General features: G+C 45.5%; 2 protein-coding genes across 16 annotated transcripts in view; one reads left to right on the top strand and one right to left on the bottom strand.

Moving 5' to 3' along the window:
* Positions 1-9,071, top strand: part of ASPSCR1 (ASPSCR1 tether for SLC2A4, UBX domain containing) — a 93,462-nt gene extending 84,391 nt beyond the window's left edge. For 7 of the 9 annotated variants that reach the window (XM_043496501.1, XM_043496504.1, XM_038371479.2 and 4 more), the window contains 4 exons: positions 4,637-4,688; positions 6,097-6,166; positions 6,530-6,717; positions 7,932-9,071. In XM_043496501.1, the coding sequence (XP_043352436.1) occupies positions 4,637-4,688; positions 6,097-6,166; positions 6,530-6,717; positions 7,932-7,945 (324 nt within the window). In that variant the 3' untranslated portion in view covers positions 7,946-9,071. Of the gene's footprint in view, positions 1-4,636; positions 4,689-6,096; positions 6,167-6,315; positions 6,500-6,529; positions 6,718-7,931 lie in introns of those variants that run through there. The other 2 variants (XM_043496503.1, XM_043496502.1) reach the window with 2 other exon arrangements.
* The window catches only part of CENPX (centromere protein X), a 29,520-nt gene that overhangs the window by 7,411 nt on the left and 287 nt on the right, over positions 1-21,822 (bottom strand). For 2 of the 7 annotated variants that reach the window (XM_043496512.1, XM_043496510.1), the window contains exons 2-5: positions 19,876-19,927; positions 13,272-13,325; positions 12,618-12,706; positions 5,678-5,823 (exon numbers count right to left, since the gene is read on the bottom strand). In XM_043496512.1, the coding sequence (XP_043352447.1) occupies positions 5,678-5,823; positions 12,618-12,706; positions 13,272-13,325; positions 19,876-19,927 (341 nt within the window). Of the gene's footprint in view, positions 1-5,677; positions 5,824-10,745; positions 10,893-11,669; positions 12,414-12,617; positions 12,707-13,271; positions 13,326-19,875; positions 19,928-21,003; positions 21,039-21,822 lie in introns of those variants that run through there. The other 5 variants (XM_043496508.1, XM_043496509.1, XM_043496511.1 and 2 more) reach the window with 5 other exon arrangements.

Here is a 21,822-nt window from a genome sequence, read left to right as displayed (position 1 = left end):
GAAGATATTATCTGAATGTATACTTTGCAGGCTACATAGGTGTGTGTTGTTTTTTTTTTTTTTAAATAAATGAAGAGGTGATGAGTAAATTACTAACCGGTCAGTAATTACTGAAATTCTGGATGGTACAGAGAACAGGAATAGGGAAGTGTTGTTTATCCCTTCACAATACACGCAAACCAGGGGTCTCTCAATCAAATTAATAAGTGGCAGGTTTAAAACAAACGTAAGGAAATTCTTCAAACAACGCCCAGTCAACCTGTGGAACTCGTTGCCAGGGGATGCTGTGAAGGCCAAAAGTATAACTGGATTAAAGAATTACGTAAATTCATGGAGGATAGGACCGTCAATGGCTATTAGCCAAGATGGTCAGGGAAACAGAGGGGATTCAGCCTCAGATCTCTGGGCCATTCTCAGAAGTGATAGTCAGAATCCACCTATCTCCCCATTCCTGTGGCCAGACTTTGCACTGCTGTAGTGTCCTTCCATCATGGCTCTTTACACAAAGACATTTCATTATATGATATTACAAATTGGTTGGTAAAGGTAACGGCATAGAGGTAGTATACTTAGACTTGTAAGGCATTTGACATACTACCGCACAACAGTCTTGTTAAAAAATTAGCAACATACAGTATCAATAAAGCACATGTTAAATGGATTAAGAGCTGGTTAACTGTCAGATACAAAAAAATAGCTCACTGAATGGGGGAGTTTCTAGTGGGGTTCTGCAGGGATCAGTTCTCTGCCCCAGTGCTATTCAACATTTTCATTGATCCGAAAATAATTATAAAATCACTGCTGATTAAAATTAGCGGATGACACAAAGATTGACAGAATTGTACATGACAGATCAGTCATATAAATGTATCTGGATCACTTGGTAAGCTGGGCCCATTCAAGCGAAATGTGTTGAATACAGCTACATGCAAGGTCAGACATTGTAGGAATAAAGAATGCAGAGCATGCCTACGGAATAGGGGCTGTATCTTGGAAAGCAATGACTCTAAAAAGGATTTAGGAGTCATAGTGGACTAAAAACTGAACAAGAACTCACAATGTGATGCTATGGCAAAAAGGGACTAATGCAGTCCTTGGGTGTATAAACTGGGGATTAGTGAGTGGGAGTAAGAAGGTGATTTTACCTCTACTTCTGGCATTGGTGAGACTGATGCTGGAATACTGTATCCAGTTCTGGTGTTCACTTTTTAAAAGGACATAGAAACTTTGGAGAGGGGACAAAAAAGAGTTACAAATAATTTGAGGGCTAGAGAAAATGTCTTGGAGGGAGAGACTTGCATAGCTCAATTGGTTTACCTTACCAAAAAGAAGATTGAGAGGTGACTTGATTAGTTTAAGAATACCATCTCAGGGAGAAAATACCAGGTGCTAAAGAGCTCCTTCATATATCAAAGAAAGGTAGGACAATGGTTGGAAGCTGAAAACAGACTAGATTAGAAAGAAAACAGATTTTTAACAGTGAATGATTAACTACTGGAACAAACTACCAAGGGAAGTGATGGATTCTCCCTCTCTTGCAGTCTTCAAATGAAAACTGGATGCCTTTTTGGAAGAGATGTTTTAGTCAGACAAGTTATTTGGTTCACTACAGGGATAACTGGGTGAAATTGTCTGGCCTATGATATATAGCATGTCAGACTATATGAGCCAAAGGTCCCATCTGGCCTTAATATCTGTGAATCTGAAAACATTGCTCCTGGTCTGTCTGTGGCTAATAGGACAATACTGTAATCACTTGCTCCCCACAACTTGACTGGGATGCATTATTTTCACATCACACCCAACTTTTAAAAAAAAAAAAAGACAAACAAAAAAAAACCAGTCTGTTTGTATAGCACTCTGTAGGTAAAATTCACTAAGGCTAAACATTCTCTGGTATGATTGGCAGCTTCTCCAAATGAGATGCAAACCTAGAATAGCAGGGTGGAGGACTGTAGGCCTGGCTAGTGGAGCAGGACTAAAATAGCAAGGGAGACTTGAAGGGTGTGCTGTGGTGGAACTATATGGTGGTGACTTGCACAGGACTAGCCCCCACATTGATTAGCTGAAGTCAGCACTGCTAGTTCCTGAAGTCAGCTCCCAGACTGCTGTGCTGGGCAACACAAAACGGGGAAGAGATGGCCAGCCCTCTGTAGAGATAGAGGTGGTTAGGGACTATTTAGAAAAGCTGGACGTGCACAAGTCCATGGGGCCGGACGAATTGCATCCGAGAGTGCTGAAGGAATTGGCGGCTGTGATTGCAGAGCCCTTGGCCATTATCTTTGAAAACTCGTGGCGAACGGGGGAAGTCCCGGATGACTGGAAAAAGGCTAATGTAGTGCCCATCTTTAAAAAAGGGAAGAAGGAGGATCCTGGGAACTACAGGCCGGTCAGCCTCACCTCAGTCCCTGGAAAAATCATGGAGCAGGTCCTCAAAGAATCAATCCTGAAGCACTTAGAGGAGAGGAAAGTGATCAGGAACAGTCAGCATGGATTCACCAAGGGAAGGTCATGCCTGACTAATCTAATCGCCTTTTATGATGAGATTACTGGTTCTGTGGATGAAGGGAAAGCAGTGGATGTATTGTTTCTTGACTTTAGCAAAGCTTTTGACACGGTCTCCCACAGCATTCTTGTCAGCAAGTTAAGGAAGTATGGGCTGGATGAATGCACTATAAGGTGGGTAGAAAGCTGGCTAGATTGTCGGGCTCAACGGGTAGTGATCAATGGCTCCATGTCTAGTTGGCAGCCGGTGTCAAGTGGAGTGCCCCAGGGGTCGGTCCTGGGGCCCGTTTTGTTCAATATCTTCATAAATGATCTGGAGGATGGTGTGGATTGCACTCTCAGCAAATTTGCGGATGATACTAAACTGGGAGGAGTGGTAGATACGCTGGAGGGGAGGGATAGGATACAGAAGGACCTAGACAAATTGGAGGATTGGGCCAAAAGAAATCTAATGAGGTTCAATAAGGATAAATGCAGGGTCCTGCACTTAGGATGGAAGAATCCAATGCACCGCTACAGACTAGGGACCGAATGGCTCGGCAGCAGTTCTGCGGAAAAGGACCTAGGGGTGACAGTGGACGAGAAGCTGGATATGAGTCAGCAGTGTGCCCTTGTTGCCAAGAAGGCCAATGGCATTTTGGGATGTATAAGTAGGGGCATAGCGAGCAGATCGAGGGACGTGATCGTTCCCCTCTATTCGACACTGGTGAGGCCTCATCTGGAGTACTGTGTCCAGTTTTGGGCCCCACACTACAGGAAGGATGTGGATAAATTGGAAAGAGTACAGCGAAGGGCAACAAAAATGATTAGGGGTCTAGAGCACATGACTTATGAGGAGAGGCTGAGGGAGCTGGGATTGTTTAGTCTGCAGAAGAGAAGAATGAGGGGGGATTTGATAGCTGCTTTCAACTACCTGAAAGGGGGTTTCAAAGAGGATGGCTCTAGACTGTTCTCAATGGTAGCAGATGACAGAACGAGGAGTAATGGTCTCAAGTTGCAATGGGGGAGGTTTAGATTGGATATTAGGAAAAACTTTTTCACTAAGAGGGTGGTGAAACACTGGAATGCGTTACCTAGGGAGGTGGTAGAATCTCCTTCCTTAGAGGTTTTTAAGGTCAGGCTTGACAAGGCCCTGGCTGGGATGATTTAACTGGGACTTGGTCCTGCTTTGAGCAGGGGGTTGGACTAGATGACCTTCTGGGGTCCCTTCCAACCCTGATATTCTATGATTCTATGATTCTATGATTCCTCAGTTTCACTGTAGCTGGTTTCTGTAGCAGACTGTAAAACAACTTCTTTGACTTGCATTAATGGAACATTGATCCCCAGCCTCTTCAGGCAGGCAGTGCCAATATGACCTGTCCAAAGCAGGGAACTGAAGAACATTTCAGGCTCCTTCCAGGAGAGGAAAGGGGCAGCTGTTAGCAACAGTGAAACCAGAATCTGAAGCCAGAGATGTTCTAGTGTTCTCAAGGAGGGAAGGAAGAGCTGGTGACCCTAGTAATGCAGACTGGGAGAGAGAGTGAGGCATGATGCAGGCTTGGTGGTGAGGTGATGCCCACGAGATGGCTATTCTGCACATGCCAATGGGGTGGTATAAACATGGGGTGGAGCAAGGGCCCTGGGGAAACTGCTTCCCACAGGGAGTCAGGAATTCTCTGAATGAAGCTGAAAATCACTGAGAGTAGCAGATACCAGTGGGCGTCACTGAATGCCACCTAGGCTCCTCAAATACGTCTGTGTAGATGATACCCAGTACCCTGAAAATTGGCTTGCCCATCCTGCTTGCATTTGCTTTTATTTTAAACTGGGCTCCAGAAGATGCAGCCAGGACATAGCTGGAAAGAAGTGTCCGAGCTGCTGTCATGTTCAGTTTCAGCCCTCCTGCAACTCATACAGTTGCATTTATTTTAAGGGGCTTTGCTGTCCACAGTAGGGATTGGTGCTTTGGGGGTGGAGAGGGTTGATGAGCAAATGCCTGTGTTCATGGCTGCAATGCCTTTGCCCTGGGTTGGGGAAGAGATTAGGCTTCCCTTAGAGAGATGTATGTAATGTCCGAGGCTAGCTGGCTGTGACAGCCCTGCGGTTTGCCCTGTCCCATTCTCATCCATCTCTTTTCCCTTTGCTTCAGGCTAACCTCTTCCCAGCGTCTGTCATTCACTTTGGATCTGAGGAGCGCAGAGGTGAGTTACCTCTGTCTCTTCAGGTGGTTCCTCAGCTGCTGTCTTTTAGCCAGATTAATCGCATCCGTGGCTTCAGAATTGTTCCAACAAGAGATCTCAAACAAAGCTAGGAGTGGAGAAGCTGTAATGAAGGACAGGAGGGTTAGATGGCTCAGGTATTTGGGGGTGGAATATGGAGCCTTGCATGGGCAGCACTGGTTTGTGTTCAGTGTAAGGTTGGAATGAGTGTAAATCATTAATCTCCTTGGTTGGGTGAAATGAGCTGAGATGAAGTAGCTCTGTGCTATTCCTAGCAGACAGTTCCCCACAATTAGCACTACTTAGCTCCTTTTGTTAGCAGAGAGACTCCGTGAATCCTGGAGAGAGAACTTCCAGGAGGGGTTCCTTCCAGTTCAGGGTTGAGTGGCTTTGGTAGGAGAAGGGATGAGGTTTATGTGAATCTTGCATTGCCATTGCCTCTGCCCCTACTATGAATCACTAAGGGTATGTCTACACTGGAAACTTCAAAGCGCTCCTGCGGGAACACTCCCGTGGCAGCGCTTTGAAGTGCGAGTGTGGTCGCACTTGAGCGCTGGGAGAGAGCTCTCCCAGCGCTCCTGGTAATCCACCTCCATGAGGGGATTAGCTCCGAGCGCTGGGAGCCTGTCTACACTAGCGCTTTAAAGCGCTCAGACTTGGTGCACTCCAAGGGATGATTTTTCACATCCCTGAGCCAGCAAGTTAGATCGCTATGAAATGTAAGTGTAGACAAGCCCTAAGGCCTCGTCTAGACTAGCTTTGTTCTGTTTCAAAGTTGATTGCCAGTTAATGCAAGTTAACAAACATAATTGTAAATGTAAATCAGGAAGCATTTCCTATGAGATTTATTAGGCTATGGAGTAGGCACAGTAGACAAACATGGACTGGTGGTCTCTGAAGGAAGCGTGGAAATCCCATTGCTTTAAAATTAAACAAGACAAAGAACAAGAAATTGTACTGTAGGGACCAACCTGTTGTGACTTCCTGTGGAGATGGACAGTCTCTGATTCTCTGGCATATTTGTAGTGCTGTTAATATTAGTGTTTGCTTCTCTCTGAGGAGTAAAGGGAGTTCTGGGTCCGGAGAACATAACCTCTGAGATGCAGAGATCAAGTGTCTGAAAACCACATGTTTTGAGGGATGGATTAGAAATGGCAAAGAATAATCAGAACATTGAAGTTTGGCGGGAATCAGCATCCCTTGAGAGGGTCACTATCACCCAGTGGCTAACAATGTTGGCTATTGTATTGGGAAAAGGCAGAAACTCACTGAAGCACACAAAGGGGGATTAGCTGGAGCTATGTGGTTCTGAGGTGCTGCAATAACAGTTTCTACAGGTTGGCTGATGTTACTATCTTAACAAATGTATGTGTTTGGGTTTGTTTTACAGATTGTTACTTGAGACCAGAACTGCTGGAGTACACAGTGTCCCTTTCCACAGCTGACTTGCTAGTAGCTAGGTAGGGACTGTGAGCAAAGCTACTTAATGTGAGTGGGCATTTGTGGGAGGGGAAGGGTGGAATCATCACCTCTCCTGGTGGAGAGGAGCAGAACCTACAGGCACCAGAAAAAACCTCCCCTGCTCTCAGGCTCATTTATGACTTTGCAGCTTGGTGAACCCTGCTCAAATGGAGAGGCATGTCTGTTGCTAAATCTGGTAGGAGCTGGAAGATTTGCTTAGACTGGTATGTGCCCTAAAGCCTTTGCTTCTGGGGTGTAGATTAACCTTTTGAGGCCTGGGCCTGATGAATCACTGGGCTGGGGTATGTGGAGACCAGTGTGAAAATCTTGCTTTCATTCTGCTTTCTTGTTTCTCTTCTCAGAGGCTTGTCCAAATCACTAGTCCCTTGTGCTCCACCAGCTTCAGAAACAGCTGTTCCACCCCCAGTTGGGCTAGAGGAGACAGATGGGAAAAGAACTGCAGAGAACCCAGAACGAGCAAGAGCCTGTGAAGCTTCACAGCCAGTGAGAAGCCCCCCTGAAAAAGTACCAAAGTGGCTGAAGCTGCCAGGTATCATCTGGGATCAGAGGGAGAGCTTTCCCTCCCTGTTCTGTGGAAGCTGCCTCTGCAGAGCCTCATTGCAGGAATCAACTGCCTTGACTTGTGATCCCAGAACTATTCAGTTTAATTGCTGATGGGCATGATGTGGATCTGATGTCCAATTGTGATAAGGAAAGGCCCCGGACCTCTGTGAAAGCTATTTGGGTTGTTTCCGTGTGCTGGCACAATTGATCTCAAACCATCCCCTTTGTCTTGATTGTGCAGTCTTGCTAAAATTCTATCATTAATACTTCATTGTTGGTGCTTATTGCTATGGAGTGGTGGCAATCGCTCTGTAATTAAGATTGCAACCAAGTTTCCATCTCAATCCACAGTATCAATCTCTGTCTCAAAATGGTAGGTTAGATCTGGGACATGATGTGAATTGGAAGAGAGGTTCTTGAATTATGCTCACACAAAATGGGTCAGCAAAGTTCAAAAAGACCATCTAACATTTTTGTAGCCAATCCCCTCCTCTCCTCTCCTTCCAAAAAAACCCCAAAGCAGAGCTCAAATCTCTGGCTGAGATCTGATGATAGCTTTTGAAATTAAAATATTATCATTTGATTCTGGCAAGTGCTCCAGCAAACTTAAAGTAGGACATCAAGTAACTGGAAATAGCAAATCTGTGGTTTAGTCCATTTGCCCCCATATGGCTGAACTGCTTTAGAATGATGCTGGGATTTTGATGCAGGGTACATGGGAGTCTGCAGAAGCAATATATGCATGATGCATTCCCATGATGGGTAAAGAACCTTTCTCTGCCCTATGGGGAATATTTGGTTAAAGTCTGTAGTGCAAGAAGTGAAGATGTTAATCACCTGTCCTGCCTGCCAGAGATCTGCAGTGGTGAGAGGGCTGTGAGCAGCCAAGTAGGAGTGGATAGCAGTGTGTCTGGCAGTGGAGGGGTAGCCATATCTGCCCTGGAAGTCATACGGTTGTTGTAGGTTCCCTGTTCAGTTCTTACGAAGCTCTGAGCTAAAGTGCTATAACTATACTGCCTGGGTACAGCTGGAACGGGGAGCCCAGTGTGTTCAGGGCCTCAGCTAGGTCGTTACATGATTGGGCGAGTATGTAGGACAAGCCCCTGTGACCCTGGTAGGGTTTGGAGAAGCATCCCTCACCCTTTCTCTCTAACAGGATTCCGATAAGAGCTATAAGCCCCTCATGTTTTCTTTTTGCAGCTGGGAAGAGATGAAACATCCCAGGTGCTGGGCCTGCAAGATTACTTGGCTGGACTGAGAAGCAGCAGAATCAATTGCACTTCTTTCCATTTGAACTGCTACAAAGTTTGTAATAAACCATTGGTGGTCCTGGAGAGACCTGAACAACATGATTTATTTCTTAAAAAAATAAAATAGAATAGCTGTTTCATGTTGCTACTTCTACCTTGTTGTGAGCAAACAAAGCCTATGTGTTGTAAGACCAGCTGCCTGGCAATAGAAGCAGGTCAGAAAGAGAAACTGCATGCATGTAATCTGAAAGGAGCAGGTAGAGAGAATTCTTCCTAGCCATCCCTTGACTGCTGACTTTGCTTCTATAGGTGTTTGACACTCAAGCCTTCTCTCTAATTTCTGTCTTCAGAGGTTACCTGAAGCAGTGTGGCTGCTCTGCTGCCTGGAACAAGATCTTAATGCTGAAATCAGCTTCATAATTTCACTTACAGGTGTAAAGTGTTGCCCAGAACTGGGGTGGTCCCTATGGTGTGGCAGTGGCTACTGCTGCTGGTAGTCCTGTAGGAGCTGTTTAGATAACTCACAATATACTGAGTGGCTTTTGTTGAGAACTTCCTGGTTCATTTTATTTGTCTGTTTTCCACTGGTGGAGTCTTGTTAATGAAAAATGCAGGTATCTATTAATGACATGCCTATGGAATATGCCTCTGGACTAAGCTGTTTTATTTCCATTACACATAATTAACTACTCTAATGAGAGCAAAACTCCAGTGAAAGATCTCTTCATCTGCTGATTTCTTTGGCTTTGATGTTGCCTGCAGTGGAATTGCTGTGTGTTTGCAGTGTGAGTACTGTAAGGAGCGATGCTCTGCCTCACCCATATGCAGTGTTGGGATGTGAGTTAAGGTTTAGAAATGTGCTTGCTATAGAGATGAGGTCTGTAGTGCCACAATATCCAGGCTGCTGTATTTTATTTGAAGTTTTTTTTTCAGAGTCCAGTAATTCCAGTTGGACAGAGTTACTGTGTTATGGTAATAATTCTCACCATTTGTTTTCCCTGAACAGACTTTTTTCCTTGAACTATGTGTGTGTCTGCACAATTTGTAGATGTAATAAAGCAGAGTGGCCATAGGAGGCCTTTTTGTCGGAGTCTTTGATAATGTGTTTCTTCCCCACTGTTCTGTTTCTTTATCAGTTCACAGGAACCTGCTCCATATTCATTGGGCCTGACATCCCCCCCACCTCCCCCCCCAACAAAGCAAAACTGAGTTTTGTACCATCTGAATGAACTTCAAAGTGGCTGAAAGGGGCACCCAGAGTTCCTGGCACTTGTCATTGTCTCCCAGACTGGCCAACATTTCCCTTCAGGTCTAATTACTTCCACATGCTCCCAAATGCTTTGATGAACATCAGAGGGAGGGGGAGCAATGAAAGAAAGGTAGAAGAGGAAAAAGGAAACTCAAAGCTGAGGGAGCAGGCTGTAAGGGAGAGAAGATTGATTTCTTACGTGATACCCAAACATGAACAACCGGGATGTGTGTGTGCTGCAGCCTCTGGCACTGGGGAATTGACTATTTGCTGCTCTAAATAGTAAATGTTCTCATAGAAAACAATCACTCACCCAGGCATGTGAGTAGTTGCACAAGTGAAACAAACTACAGCAAGATTCCACTGGGCTGAAAAGGATTAAACTAACTTAATTCTAAGATTGTTACTTTTGGGATTAACCCTGGGATGAAAGAGTTTAATAACAGAATCCATCTTTTCTGTCCAGGTGCTTGGTGAGTTTCCTTCCAACTGTGCCCTATCCTAGAACTGCTTCTGCTTTGCTGTTTCCTCTGGGACTGTACTGATGGCTGGGAGTTGCTCTTTCACATTTCCTTGTGGAATAGGCCATCTTAATCAATATGCTGTGTGTACTGTGAGATGGGCTGAGGGACAGAGCTGCTTCACATGACACATTTGGGACCAGGGAGCTACTGAATGCTATTTCTGCATGGGTAGCATGTATGAGCCAGTGTTGCTTGACCCATCCACCAGTAGAATGGATATCAGAAGCTTGGCTGATAAAGGAGGATCAGTGAAATCAAAAGGGACAAGTGGAGAGAGGAGCTCTTATCTCTTTTAGAGAGCTATTACAGGGCTTGCAAGTGGCAGCAATTCCCTGAGACATGCCTTACTGCAAGTTAGAAAGTGCTCTGATAGGACACTTTGCTCTGTAATAGTGTCCTGTATATTCCTATTGAAATCTTAAAGGTTTCTCCATTTTCCCCTTCTACCAGCAATAATGAGCTGGTCTTGGGGCAGTGTCTGGGTTAATAACTGATGGGGTGAGAGGCCACAGCTGCTAGCCTAATCTGGGGTATGGTGTGTGTGCTTCAGAGAGGAAGTTTAACTGCTGCATTACCAAGTTTAGAGATACTAAAGACCTGGCACAATTTCTGTTTAACGGCAGGTGAGTAGCAGCCCCAGGAGCAGTGCTGGGTTTAATTGGATTCCCAGAGTGAACTTTCTAATCATTTTAAAATTAAGAAAACTCTTGCTTCTCCAATTACACTGTGACTAAGGGGCTGTGCCACTGGGAAGCAGGTGGCATTTGACTTCTGGGTTGTAGGAGCCAGCCTTCATACTGCTAATTATGCACATTACCTCATTCAGCTAATTCTTCTCTGCCCAAGCTTGTCTGCCTAACAGACTGCACCCTGTGCAAACTGTGTCTGGTCAGTGCAATAGTGGAAGGCTGCCCCCTTCAACAGTTACCAAATAAACCAATCCTCTGTTCATGGAGCAGTTGGTTAGCGGTGGCAGCCACCAGTTCCACACCTCCATTTCTGCAGTTATCTTTAGCCTGTTTCACACAAGGAAGTAGACTTATAGAACAGATGTCTCTTTCTTGCTGGTTCATGGAATTGACATCACAGGGCAGCGTGTGCTAGCAGGCACCCTTGCTGGATCTTTAACATGCAGTTTCTATAGAAGGAGCAAGAAAAGCAACAGGTGGGCAAGGTAAGTGCTCTCTGGAAAAAAAAACCAGCTGGACCCTGAGAATCTTATGCACTGACCACTGCAGGCTTTCCCGCAGGGCAGTCACAATGAGAAGTCCTTCTTCCCAGTGCTCAGTACCTGAGTCATGCATGAATTACTTAGCATCTGATGACTTAGATAAGCATCATTTGATCTGACCTCTACTAGTAATCTTTTCATAAAGCCTCAGACTCTCTGGTGCTTGTAGAACTGATCTGCAGACCTTGATCAACACACAAACAAGGCAACAAAAGCTTCCCCCTTCATATCACCAGTGGTCATAGCCTGAAAGGGAGAGAGCAGTGCTACTGGCCTATCCACTCCTTGCCTGCTACCAGTGGCAGCTGGGAAAGCTCTACCACTTTTCACAAAAGACCCCACAAATGAGAGAGAATAAGCGACTGGAAAGCTAGTTCTCAGACATGTTGGTGTCAGCTGCTTCTGCAGCAGCAAGCCTAATATTTCCCAATAAAGCCAGGTTCAGCAGTGTAGGTCCTGCCTACATGTGTAAGGTTTCTTATTTCATAGCTTCCCTCTCCCCTGCTGGCAAAGGGGACATGCTGTCCCATGATGTGGGATTCTCACACATGCTGTTTGTTATTCTGTCCCTTTTTAAGAGTTTTCCTTTCAGCCTGTGAAGATTTAGAGAAGAGGGTGGGGGAAGCTGAGCAAGTCTTTGAAGCAACTTGACTTTCGATGATTAATTGCAGTGAAAAGCTTGAGCCAGGGAGACTTATTTTTGATTTATTGATGTTTCTTTGTGAGAACAAATTTATAGCAGAGGGAAGCAGCTTCTGAGAAGAATATCAAACAGTTAAAAGGTTCTAAGCATGCTTTGATGTCACTGCCCTGGAGGAATGCTGGAAAGTATTGGGAGAGAGGCACTGTTTATTTATAAAATAAAGATCAGGTACCTGCTTTTGGCACAGCCCTTCACCTGAGCTCCTATTTAAACTACCCAGACAGCCATGGAATTGGACTTTAAACCCCTGCCATAGCAGCCTGCTGAGGTGATGAGAACCCACAACTAGAGGAACGTTTCCAGCCACTCATTCTTTCCACACAGACTGGCACCTGTTTCGCTCTGTGGTAGAGAAAGTAGCAGTTCTCTGGCCATGCTATTCACTCTGGGCTGTAAACTGCTACTGCAAGAGCAGGATGGGACCCAGCTTTTGAGGGCAAGATGCCCTGCTATAGTCATTTGGTCTACAACAACCAAAATGAGAATGGCACCTTTCTCTGCAGTTGCTGAAGGCTTGCTCTGCTCTGATGAGAGGGGTGAGGAAGCAGCAGTTACTGCAGAAAGACAGCAAGGGCATAGTGAAGCAACAACAATGCCCATCCCCGTAGCTAAACAGGATGCCAGTCCAGATATTCAGTATCAGATTAACTCCCAGATCAGGACTTTCTCCTCTTTGCAGCTGATGCATCCCTTTCTGCTTGATCAGGCCTCTAAAAATCCAGAAGCTGTAAGAAGAGAGCAGCAGCTGCTTTAGTTCTCATAACAATAAGAGGCAGTTCCAAGCTAGTCCTTAACACATCTGTGGGGTCCCCAGTAGTGGTGTAAGGATATTACACTAGTCAAACATCCCCCTGAAGAAAGGGGATTAAGATGCCTATGCCCACATCCTTATCCTGTTAGCAGAGAAAGCTGAACTGCACTTTACATACCAGCTGTGGCAGCACTTTCTCCACATGTTCAATATCCACCCTGTCCAGGTCCTCGGCCTGAGCCTGCCGTGCTCCACGTGCTGCAGCTTCTGCAACACACATGCAAGATAAGACTAACATCACAAGTAGATGTGGAAAGGGAAGTCCTAAGCTAACAGGGCTGGATTTTAGGATACAGTTAGTGAACCACAGGGTAAAAGGGAAGCACTTTCTCAAGATCTCTCTTCGTTTTAGCATCCCAGTCTTATGTAAAATGGAGTCTTTCATGGCATTATACAACCACAGCTGAGAAGATAGCTGGCTTCTCTTCACTCACACTGGCTTGTGCTGTTGCACCAGGGAGTGGCACCTAACAAGCAGAAAGGCCATTCCACAGCTAGAGTAGGTACAATAGCCTAGCAGCGAGGTTCCTGCAACTTGACAGAACAGGCTCGTTTCCTTACGCTGTCCTGCTACAGAAGCCTGGATATGCTAATCAGACTACCCCAAGGAAGAGCAGCTCTATGGAAGTTTGCCTTTCCTGAAGGGAAGTTTTAGAAAAGCTCCATCAAACCACAAGCAAAGTGCCTTGCCAGAACTGCCACAACTTTTCTAATTGACCCAAATCTATGACCACAAGTATTGAGAATAAAAGGGCAGCTCCTAAGCACTTACCTCGAACAAACACGTTCAGCATTTCTGCCATTAGCAGCAAAGCATCACTGCTGACTAGGGGAAAAGGAAAGCAGCATTATCAGAAGATGTGCGCATCCTGCCTCCTTCTGTAGCACAAGCTTAGGGCATTAGCCTGGAACTTAAGACCTGGGTTCAAGTCCCTGCTCTACCACAAACTTCCCATCTGCCCCTGGGCAAATCCCTTGAGTGAATTAAACTAAATCACTTTAATTCTGACAGAGTATTCACATATGGTGTGGGTTTGCAGACACTGCTTGCATTTCCCACTCTCAGAAAGCCAGGCTGGGGGGGTACTATCTAGTGCGAAAGTTATCTGCTGGTGGAATCTTTCAGGAAGCAGGTAGGAGAGCTAGAGAAAGGTGGCTAGGCTGAGTAGCATCCGTGCCCATGAGGAATACATTGAGAATATTCATACAGAGATGTCAAAGGCTGAGGAAACTATCCAGCTAGAGAGGACTAGAGTGTGCCCTTATTACCAAGAAGGTGAATGGCATTTTGGGCTGCATAAGTAGGAGCATTGCCAGCAGACTGAGGGATGTGATAATTCCCCTCTATTCAGCATTGCTGAGGCCTCAGCTGGAGTACTGTGTCCAGTTTTGGGCCTCACACTACAAGGGCCGTGGAAAAATTGGAAAGAGTTCCGCAGACGGCAACTAAAATGATTAGGGGGTGGAGCACATGACTTATGAGGCCAAGGGAACTGGGATTATTTAGTCTGCAGAAGAGAAGAATATGGGGGGATTTGATAGCTGCTTTCAAGTACCTGAAAGGGGGTTCCAAAGAGGATGGATCTACTCTGTTCTCAGTGAAAAGAAAAGGGGTACTTGTGGCACCTTAGAGACTAACAAATTTATTTGAGCATAAGCTTTCGTGAGCTACAGCTCACTTCATCAGATGCTCAAATAAATTTGTTAGTCTCTAAGGTGCCACAAGTACTCCTTTTCTTTTTGCGAATACAGACTAACACGGCTGCTACTCAAACTGTTCTTAGTGATAGCACATGACAGAACAAGGAGTAATGGTCTCAAGTTGCAGTGCGGGAGGTTTAGGTTAGATATTAGGAAACTTTCACGAGGAGGGTGGTAAAGCACTGGAATGGGTAAAGTAGGGAGGTGGTGGAATCTCCTTCCTTAGAGGTTTTTAAGGTCTGGCTTGACAAAGCCCTGGCTGGGATGATTTAGTTGGGGTTGGTCCTGCTTTGAGCAGGGGGTGAGACTAGATGACCTCCTGAGGTCCCTTCCAACCTTGATACTCTATGACTGCTGTCATGCCACCAGGAAAGGAGGACATGGCTCTGTCACAGGGAGCACACTGGCTGCTAGTTACTTCCGGCAGCAGGTGTGCTCCACCCACCCACCATAGTGATGAAGAACCGTTATGCTGCTCTGCCAACGAGCCATGAGGAATCACCCCCGAAGGAAGAGAAGCCGTGCACCCCCAAGGCTGGGAGGATCGCAGCCACTGCTCCCAGGAAAAAATGTAGTTTAGTGGTGGTTGGTGACTCTCTTCCTTCTGAGGGGGATAGAGGCTCCAATCTGTTGGCCTGACATGGCCTGCCAGGGGCCTGTATCTGAGACATTATGGAACGATTGTTGAGGATCATCCGGCCCTCTGACTACTACTCCTGCTACTCATCCATGTGAGCACTAATGATATTGCGAGGTATGACCCTGAGCAGACCAGAAGTGACTACAGAGCTCTGGGAAAAGGGTGAAGGAGTTGAGAACACAGGTACTGTTCTCTTTGATCCTTCTGGTCAAGGTCGGGGGCCTAGACAGAGACAGATCCATCCTAGAAATGAATGCCTGGCTACAAAGATGGTGTCGCCAGGAGGGCTTTGGCTTCCTTGACCACTGGATGCTGTTCTGGAAAGAAGGACTGCTAAGCAGAGAAGGGGTCTATCTAATGAGGAGTGGGAAAAGCATCTTTGGATACAGACTGGCTAAACTCATGAGGAGGGCTTTAAACTAGGTTTGATGGGGGCAGGTGATAAAAGCCCACAGGTAAGTCCAAAACACGGAGACTTGGGAGAAAGGTCAGAATCTGGGGGGAGCATGGGCTGTCATAACAGGGATAAGGGAGAGACAAAAGAACATAAGGGGGAAATCAAATCAGTATCTTAGATGTCTGCATACTAATGCGACAAGTATGGGAAATAAGTAGGAAGAAATTTGAAATCCTAGTTAATAAACAGAACTATGACATATTTGGCATCACAGTGGTGGGACAATATGCATGGCTGGAATACAGTATAGTATAGAAGGGTACAGCTTGCTCAGGAAGGACAGGCAGGGGAAGAAAGGGAGGAGGTGTTGCCTTATATATTAAAAATGTACACATTGGACCAAGGTTAAGATGGAAATAGGAGACAGACTTGTTGAAAGTCTCTGGGTAAGGATGAAGGGGGTGATGTCATAGTAAGGGTCTGCTACACACCACCTAACCAGGAAGAAGAGGTGAATGAGGCTTTTTTAAACAAATAAAATCATCCAACGCACAGGACTTGGTGGTAATGGGGGACTTCAGCTACTCAGACATCTGCTAGGAAAATAACACAGCAGGGCACTGATTATCCAACAAGTTCTTGAAATGTATTGGAGACAATCTCTAAGTTCAGAAGATGGAGAAAGCTACTAGGGGAGAGGCTGTTAATTTTGACAAAGAGGGACTGGATGAGAATTTGAAAGAAGAAGGCAGCATAGGTGAAAGTGATCATGAAATGGTAGACTTCATGATTCTAAGGAATGGTAGGAGGGAGAATAGCTCAATAAAGATAATGGATTTCAAGAAGACAGACTTCAGCAAAGTCAGGGAATTGGTAGGCAAGATCTCATGGGAAGCAAATCTAAGGGGTAAAACAGTTCATAGAATCATAGAATATCAGGGTTGGAAGGGACCCCAGAAGGTCATCTAGTCCAACCCCCTGCTCAAAGCAGGACCAAGTCCCAGTTAAATCATCCCAGCCAGGGCTTTGTCGAGCCTGACCTTAAAAACCTCTAAGGAAGGAGATTCTACCACCTCCCGAAGTCCTGCAGTTCAAGAGAGTTGGAAGTTTTCAAAGAGACGTTATTAAGGGCACAAAAACAAACTATCCCACTGTGTAGGAAAGATAGAGTATGGTAAGAGACCACCCTGACTTTTTCAGATCATTGAAGATCTGGTTCTCGAATCCAACAAGTGGAAACTAGGTCAAAATTACACAGGATGAATATAAACAAACAAACACGCAAGCACATAAGGACAAAATTTGAAAGGCCAAGGCACAAAACAAGATTAAACTATAGGAGAACCTCAGAGTTACAAACTGACTAGTCAACCACACACCTCATTTGGAACTGGAAGTATGCAATCAGGCAGCAGCGGAGAAAAAAAATAAAAGTAAGTACAGTACTGTGTTAAACGTAAACTACTACAAAAATAAGGGAAAGTTTAAAAAAAGATTTGACAAGATAAGGAAACTATTTCTCTGGTTGTTTCATTTAAATTAAGATGGCTAAAAGCAGCATTTTTATTCTGCATAGTAAAGTTTAAAGGTTGTATTAAATCAATGTTCAGTTGTAAAGTTTTGAAAGAGCCACCATGACCTTTTGTTCAGAGTTACGGTCAATCTCCATTCCCGAGGTGTTTGTAACTCTGAGGTTCTACTATAGCTAGAAACAAAGGTTAACAAGAAAACATTCTATAAATACATTAGAAGCAAGAGGAAGAGCAAGGACAGGGTAGGCCTGTTATTCAATGAGGGGAGAAAAACAACAAGAGAATGTGGAAATGGCAGAAGTGTTAAATGACTTTTTGTTTTCACCACAAAGGTTAGTAGCGATTGGATGTCTAACATAGTGAATGCCAGTGAAAATGAGGTAGAATCAAAGGCTAAAATAGGGAAAGAACAAGTTACAAATTACTTAGACAACTTAGATGTCTTCAAGTCACAAGGGCCTGCTTAAAAACATCCTAGAGAATACTCAAGGAGCTGACTGAGGAGGTATCTGAGCCATTAGCAATTAATCTTTGAAAAGTCATGGAAGACAGGAGAGATTCCAGAAGACTGGAAAAGGGAAATAAGGACAACTTGGGGAATTACAGACCAGTCAGCCTAACTTCAGTATCTGAAACAATAATGGAGCAAATAATCAAGCAAGCAATTTGCAAACACCTAGAAGATAATAAAGTGATAAGTAACAGTCAGCGTGGTTTTGTCAAGAACAAATCATGTCAAACCAATCTAATAGCCTTCTTTGATGGGTAACAAGGTTTGTGGATGGGGGGAAGTGGTAGATGTGGTATATCTTTACTTTAATACCTATGGCTTTGATACTATCTCATAAGAAGAAAAGGAGTACTTGTGGCACCTTAGAGACACAAGTACTCCTTTTCTTTTTGCGAATACAGACTAACACGGCTGCTACTCTGAAACCTATCTCATAAGACTTTCTCATAAACAGACTAGGGAAATACAATCTAGATGGAGCTACTATAAGGTTGGTGCCATCTTCTGTTAGTGAGAGAGACAATGGTTTGGAAAACCATTCCCAGAGTAGTTATGAGTGGTTCACAGTCAAGCTGGATGGGCATATTGAGTGGGGGATCTGCAGGGATCTGTTCTGGGTCCAGTTCTGTTCAATATCTTCATCAAATTATTTAGATAATGGCATAGAGTACACTTATAAAGTTCGTGGACAATAGCAAGCTGGGAGGGGTTGCAAGTGCTTTGGAGGACAGGATTAAAATTCAAAATGATCTAGACAAACCGGAGAAATGGTCTGAAGAAAATAGAATGAAATTCAATAAGAAAAAATGCAAAGTACTCCACTTAGGAAGGAACAATCAGTTGCACACATACAGAATGGGAAATGACTGCCTAGGAAGGAGTACTGCAGAAAGAGCTTGTCATAGTGGATCACAAGCTAAACATGAGTCAACAGTGTAATACTGTTGCAAAAAAAAAAGCAAACATTATTCTGGGCTGTATTAGCCGAAGTGCTGTAAACAAGACACGAGAAGTAATTCTTCCATTTTACTCTACGCAGATTAGGCCTCAACTGGAGTATTGTGTCCAGGTCTGGAAAATATAGACAAAGTCCAGAGAAGAGCAATAAGATTGATTAAAGATCTAGAAAATATAACCTGTGAGGGAAGATTGAAAAAAATTGGGTTTCTTTAGTCTAGAGAAGAAGACAGAGGGACATAACAGTTTTCAAGTACATAAAAGATTGTTACAAGGAGGACAGGACAAGAAGTAATGGGTTTAAATTGCAGCACGAGCAGTTTAGGTTGGACATTAGGAAAAATTTCTTAACTGTCAAGGTGGTTAAGCACTGGAATAAGTTGTCCAGGCAGGATGCGGAATCTCTATCATTGGAGATTTTTAAGAGCAGGTTAGACAAACACCTGTCAGGGATGGTCTAGATAATAGATTAGTCTTGCTGTGAGTTCAGGGGACTGGATTAGATGACCTCTTGCGGTCCCTTCCAAGCCTAAAATTCTATGGCTTTAATCCAGTTTAACTAATGCACTTTAAATTCACATCTTTAATTAGTCAGTCTTAATTTTCCTAAGTGTTCCCATGTAGACAAGTCCTTAGCCTCTCTGGGTCTTAATTCCTTAACAGCATTTCCCTACCTTGAGGATAAATACATTAAAGATGCTCAGATTCTATGGCAATAGGGGCCAGATTAGAGCCTTCGACCAGTGGTTCTCAAACTCCCCCTCCCCCCCCGACCACTTGAAAATCGCTGTGGGTCTCGGTGGACCACTTAATGACCTTTCCAAATGTTGTTTGTACTGTTAGCTAACTATTGTAATGCGCTTTGGATAAAAGTGTTATATAAAAAAACCTAAATAATAAACGTGTTTTTGTTCTACAGATAAAAGCACGCAACTCATATTTTAATATCAGTAGTCTCTCCCCCACCACGGCAGCCCCCAAGCTGGGCTGGGAAGGAGGGGATTCTCTCCCCGGCAGCCGCAGCCCTGAAGCTGGAGAAAGTCACTTCTTTGGCGTCGCAGTCTTGCACGTCCCAAATTCCCCCTACTCCCTCTTTCCCCCAAGGCCACCACCTCACCTTACATGTGCATCTTTTCCAGGGTCCAGGCACCTAATTAGTGGAGCCACACCTGTGCGGCTCCACTCATAGGTGGGCAGCCCTTCATTTTATCATAAGTGCATACCATAGAAAGAACTATCCGCGGACCACCTGAATGGAGCTCACAGACCACAGTTGGAGAACCTCTGCCTTAGACAGCATGTACATCCAGGACACAAGTGTTTGCCTTGCAGAAACTGCCAACATTACAGCATGAACATCCAGGGAACAAGTGTTTGCCCATTTAAACCGAGAACCAACACAGAGCCAGGGTGGCTTCCTGGTCACCTCTGGTATTCCTGAATTTCAGAAGAGCTCTGTGTGGCTCAAAATCTTGTCTCTCTCACCAACAGAAGATGGTCCAATAAAAGATATTACCACACCCACCTTGCATCTCTAACACCCTACACAGCTACAACTACACTATGTACTATTGGCAGCTAGGTAATTTTCAGTAGGAATCTAGCTCTCTGCAGAGAGAGTACAGGAGAAGCACTTACCTCGAGTTTTGTCATCTTTGAAGTGGAGATGAAGTATTTTGTTCACAGTCTCCTGCATGAAAAGGGAACATGATATAGAACTGTTGAGTGAGAAACAAATTAAGCTCCTTTTCCTGCCTTCCCTGGCCATAAACTGTATAAACAGTCCTGTCCCACAATTGGAGGAAATCCCACCGCCACTTCTAAGGCAGTACTTGTCTCTGTGTCTGTGTCTCTTGTCTGTGTTTTTCTTCCCATCCCTTTGTCTTGTCTATTACTTAGGCTGCAAGTTCTTTGGGGCAGGGATTGTCTCTCACTAAGCATCTGTATAGTACCAAGCAGATAGGACCCAGGCCTTGTCTGGGCTTCTAGGTGCTACCACAATACAAATAAATAGATATTTAAATCCCTTATTCCTGCACATTATGTTTTTGGAAAGAAGGACTTTCCTTTTCTGATCAGCGCATGAGAATCAGTGGTTGTAAACATTTGCTTACACATACACACACATCCCCTCAAGTGTTTCTATTCCTAACAGGTGGCAAGATGTAAAAACTTAAATCGACATGAATGCTTCATGTCTCTGAAATCTGCCATTCTCAGCTTCCAATGACACAAAGCTGTGGTTTCTATCTGTAAGGTTTCATCTTGATAAAAATCTTAAAACACTTTCCCCCTTTATCTGCACCTTAGGCTACTTGCATGGAAACAGTTCTGCATTATTCTTCACAGTGAGTCAATTAAGTCAATGTCAGATTCTCAGTGCTACCATGGTTGGTTTCCACCTACTGCAGGGGATTTAGGAACTCCAATAAAAACTTTTCAGTTAGGTTTAAGGTAAATCTTAAATGTTGTTGTAACATCTAAGTTTAGGGCAAGGCTGTAGTTATCCATCTCCCTCAAGCTATCCCTGCTCTGTCAGACTGCTTTTGGGAGACCAGCCCAGGACTGAACACACCAGGCACCAAACCTTAGGCAATAACTCTGGGTGCAGGGCATCCTATCTGATAACCAGTTTTTGGCACAGAAAGTTAACGAGGAGTAAAAAGTTGATGAGGTTGAGGCAGAGAGAAAGGAATTAGAGGGCAGAGACAGGGAAAGAGATTCGCACATCATCTGCACAGACACATTAAACAAGACTAAACTCGGAAATGAACTGATCGAAGACAGCAAGAAGGAAGGACCTGCAGGAGCCACAAGGAGAGAGGACTATCACGACCAGTGAAAAGTCAGTGGGCAGGTCAAAACGAAACTACACGTGCAGCTAAGAAGCCACACCGAGAGCTCAAGGGCCTGGTGCTAGCCTACCAGCCATGCCACAACCTAGCAGCCTCGACTGGCCAACAGAGCATCGCTGCTGAGAGCAGCGAAGGGGGTGAGTTGAAGGAGGGGGGACAGCAGCCCACTGGCCAGAAGGGAGAAGAGAAACTGCTCTTCTGTGAGGCGACGGTGGGGGACAGGGCTAAGCAGGAGGCCTCAGGTTTCAGAGTCGCAGCCGGGCCTGCGGGTGGGAACTGGCGGAAGGCGGAGGATCTGGAGCAGCTGTTCACAGGCTGGGGCCCCAGAGAAGCGCTGACCCCGCTGCACTGGCCCGTGCCCAGCTGGTGCCAGCGGTGGCGGGTGGCGAGCAGCGCGCGCCCGGGAGGGGCGAGGCCAGGTGCCGGGGGCCGCGGGCGGTTAGGGGGAAGCCGGCCGCTGCCGCGAGCGGTAGAGCCCGGGGGGTCGCTGGCAATGGGGGCGGGGCGGGGCAGGATGCCCGGGGACGAGGAGACGGAGCCTCCCACGGCGGCGCCCGCCCACGCGGGGTTTGAGGCGAGGCGGGACCGGGCGGGGCGGGGCGGTCCCGGCCCCGGCCCCGGCCCCGGCCCCGGCCGCCTAGCGCGGGAAGCGCGCGCGCGCCCGCTCACGGGGGGGGGCGGGCGGCGGCGCGCTCCAGGCTGGACCCGAGAGCGCCGGGCCGGTGGTTAG

Source organism: Dermochelys coriacea, chromosome 14 (assembly GCF_009764565.3).
Source record: "Dermochelys coriacea isolate rDerCor1 chromosome 14, rDerCor1.pri.v4, whole genome shotgun sequence".
In the NCBI taxonomy this organism is placed as follows: Eukaryota; Metazoa; Chordata; order Testudines; family Dermochelyidae; genus Dermochelys; species Dermochelys coriacea.
The sequence above is the reverse complement of the archived record's forward strand: the minus strand, read 5'-3'. Positions and strand labels throughout refer to the sequence as shown.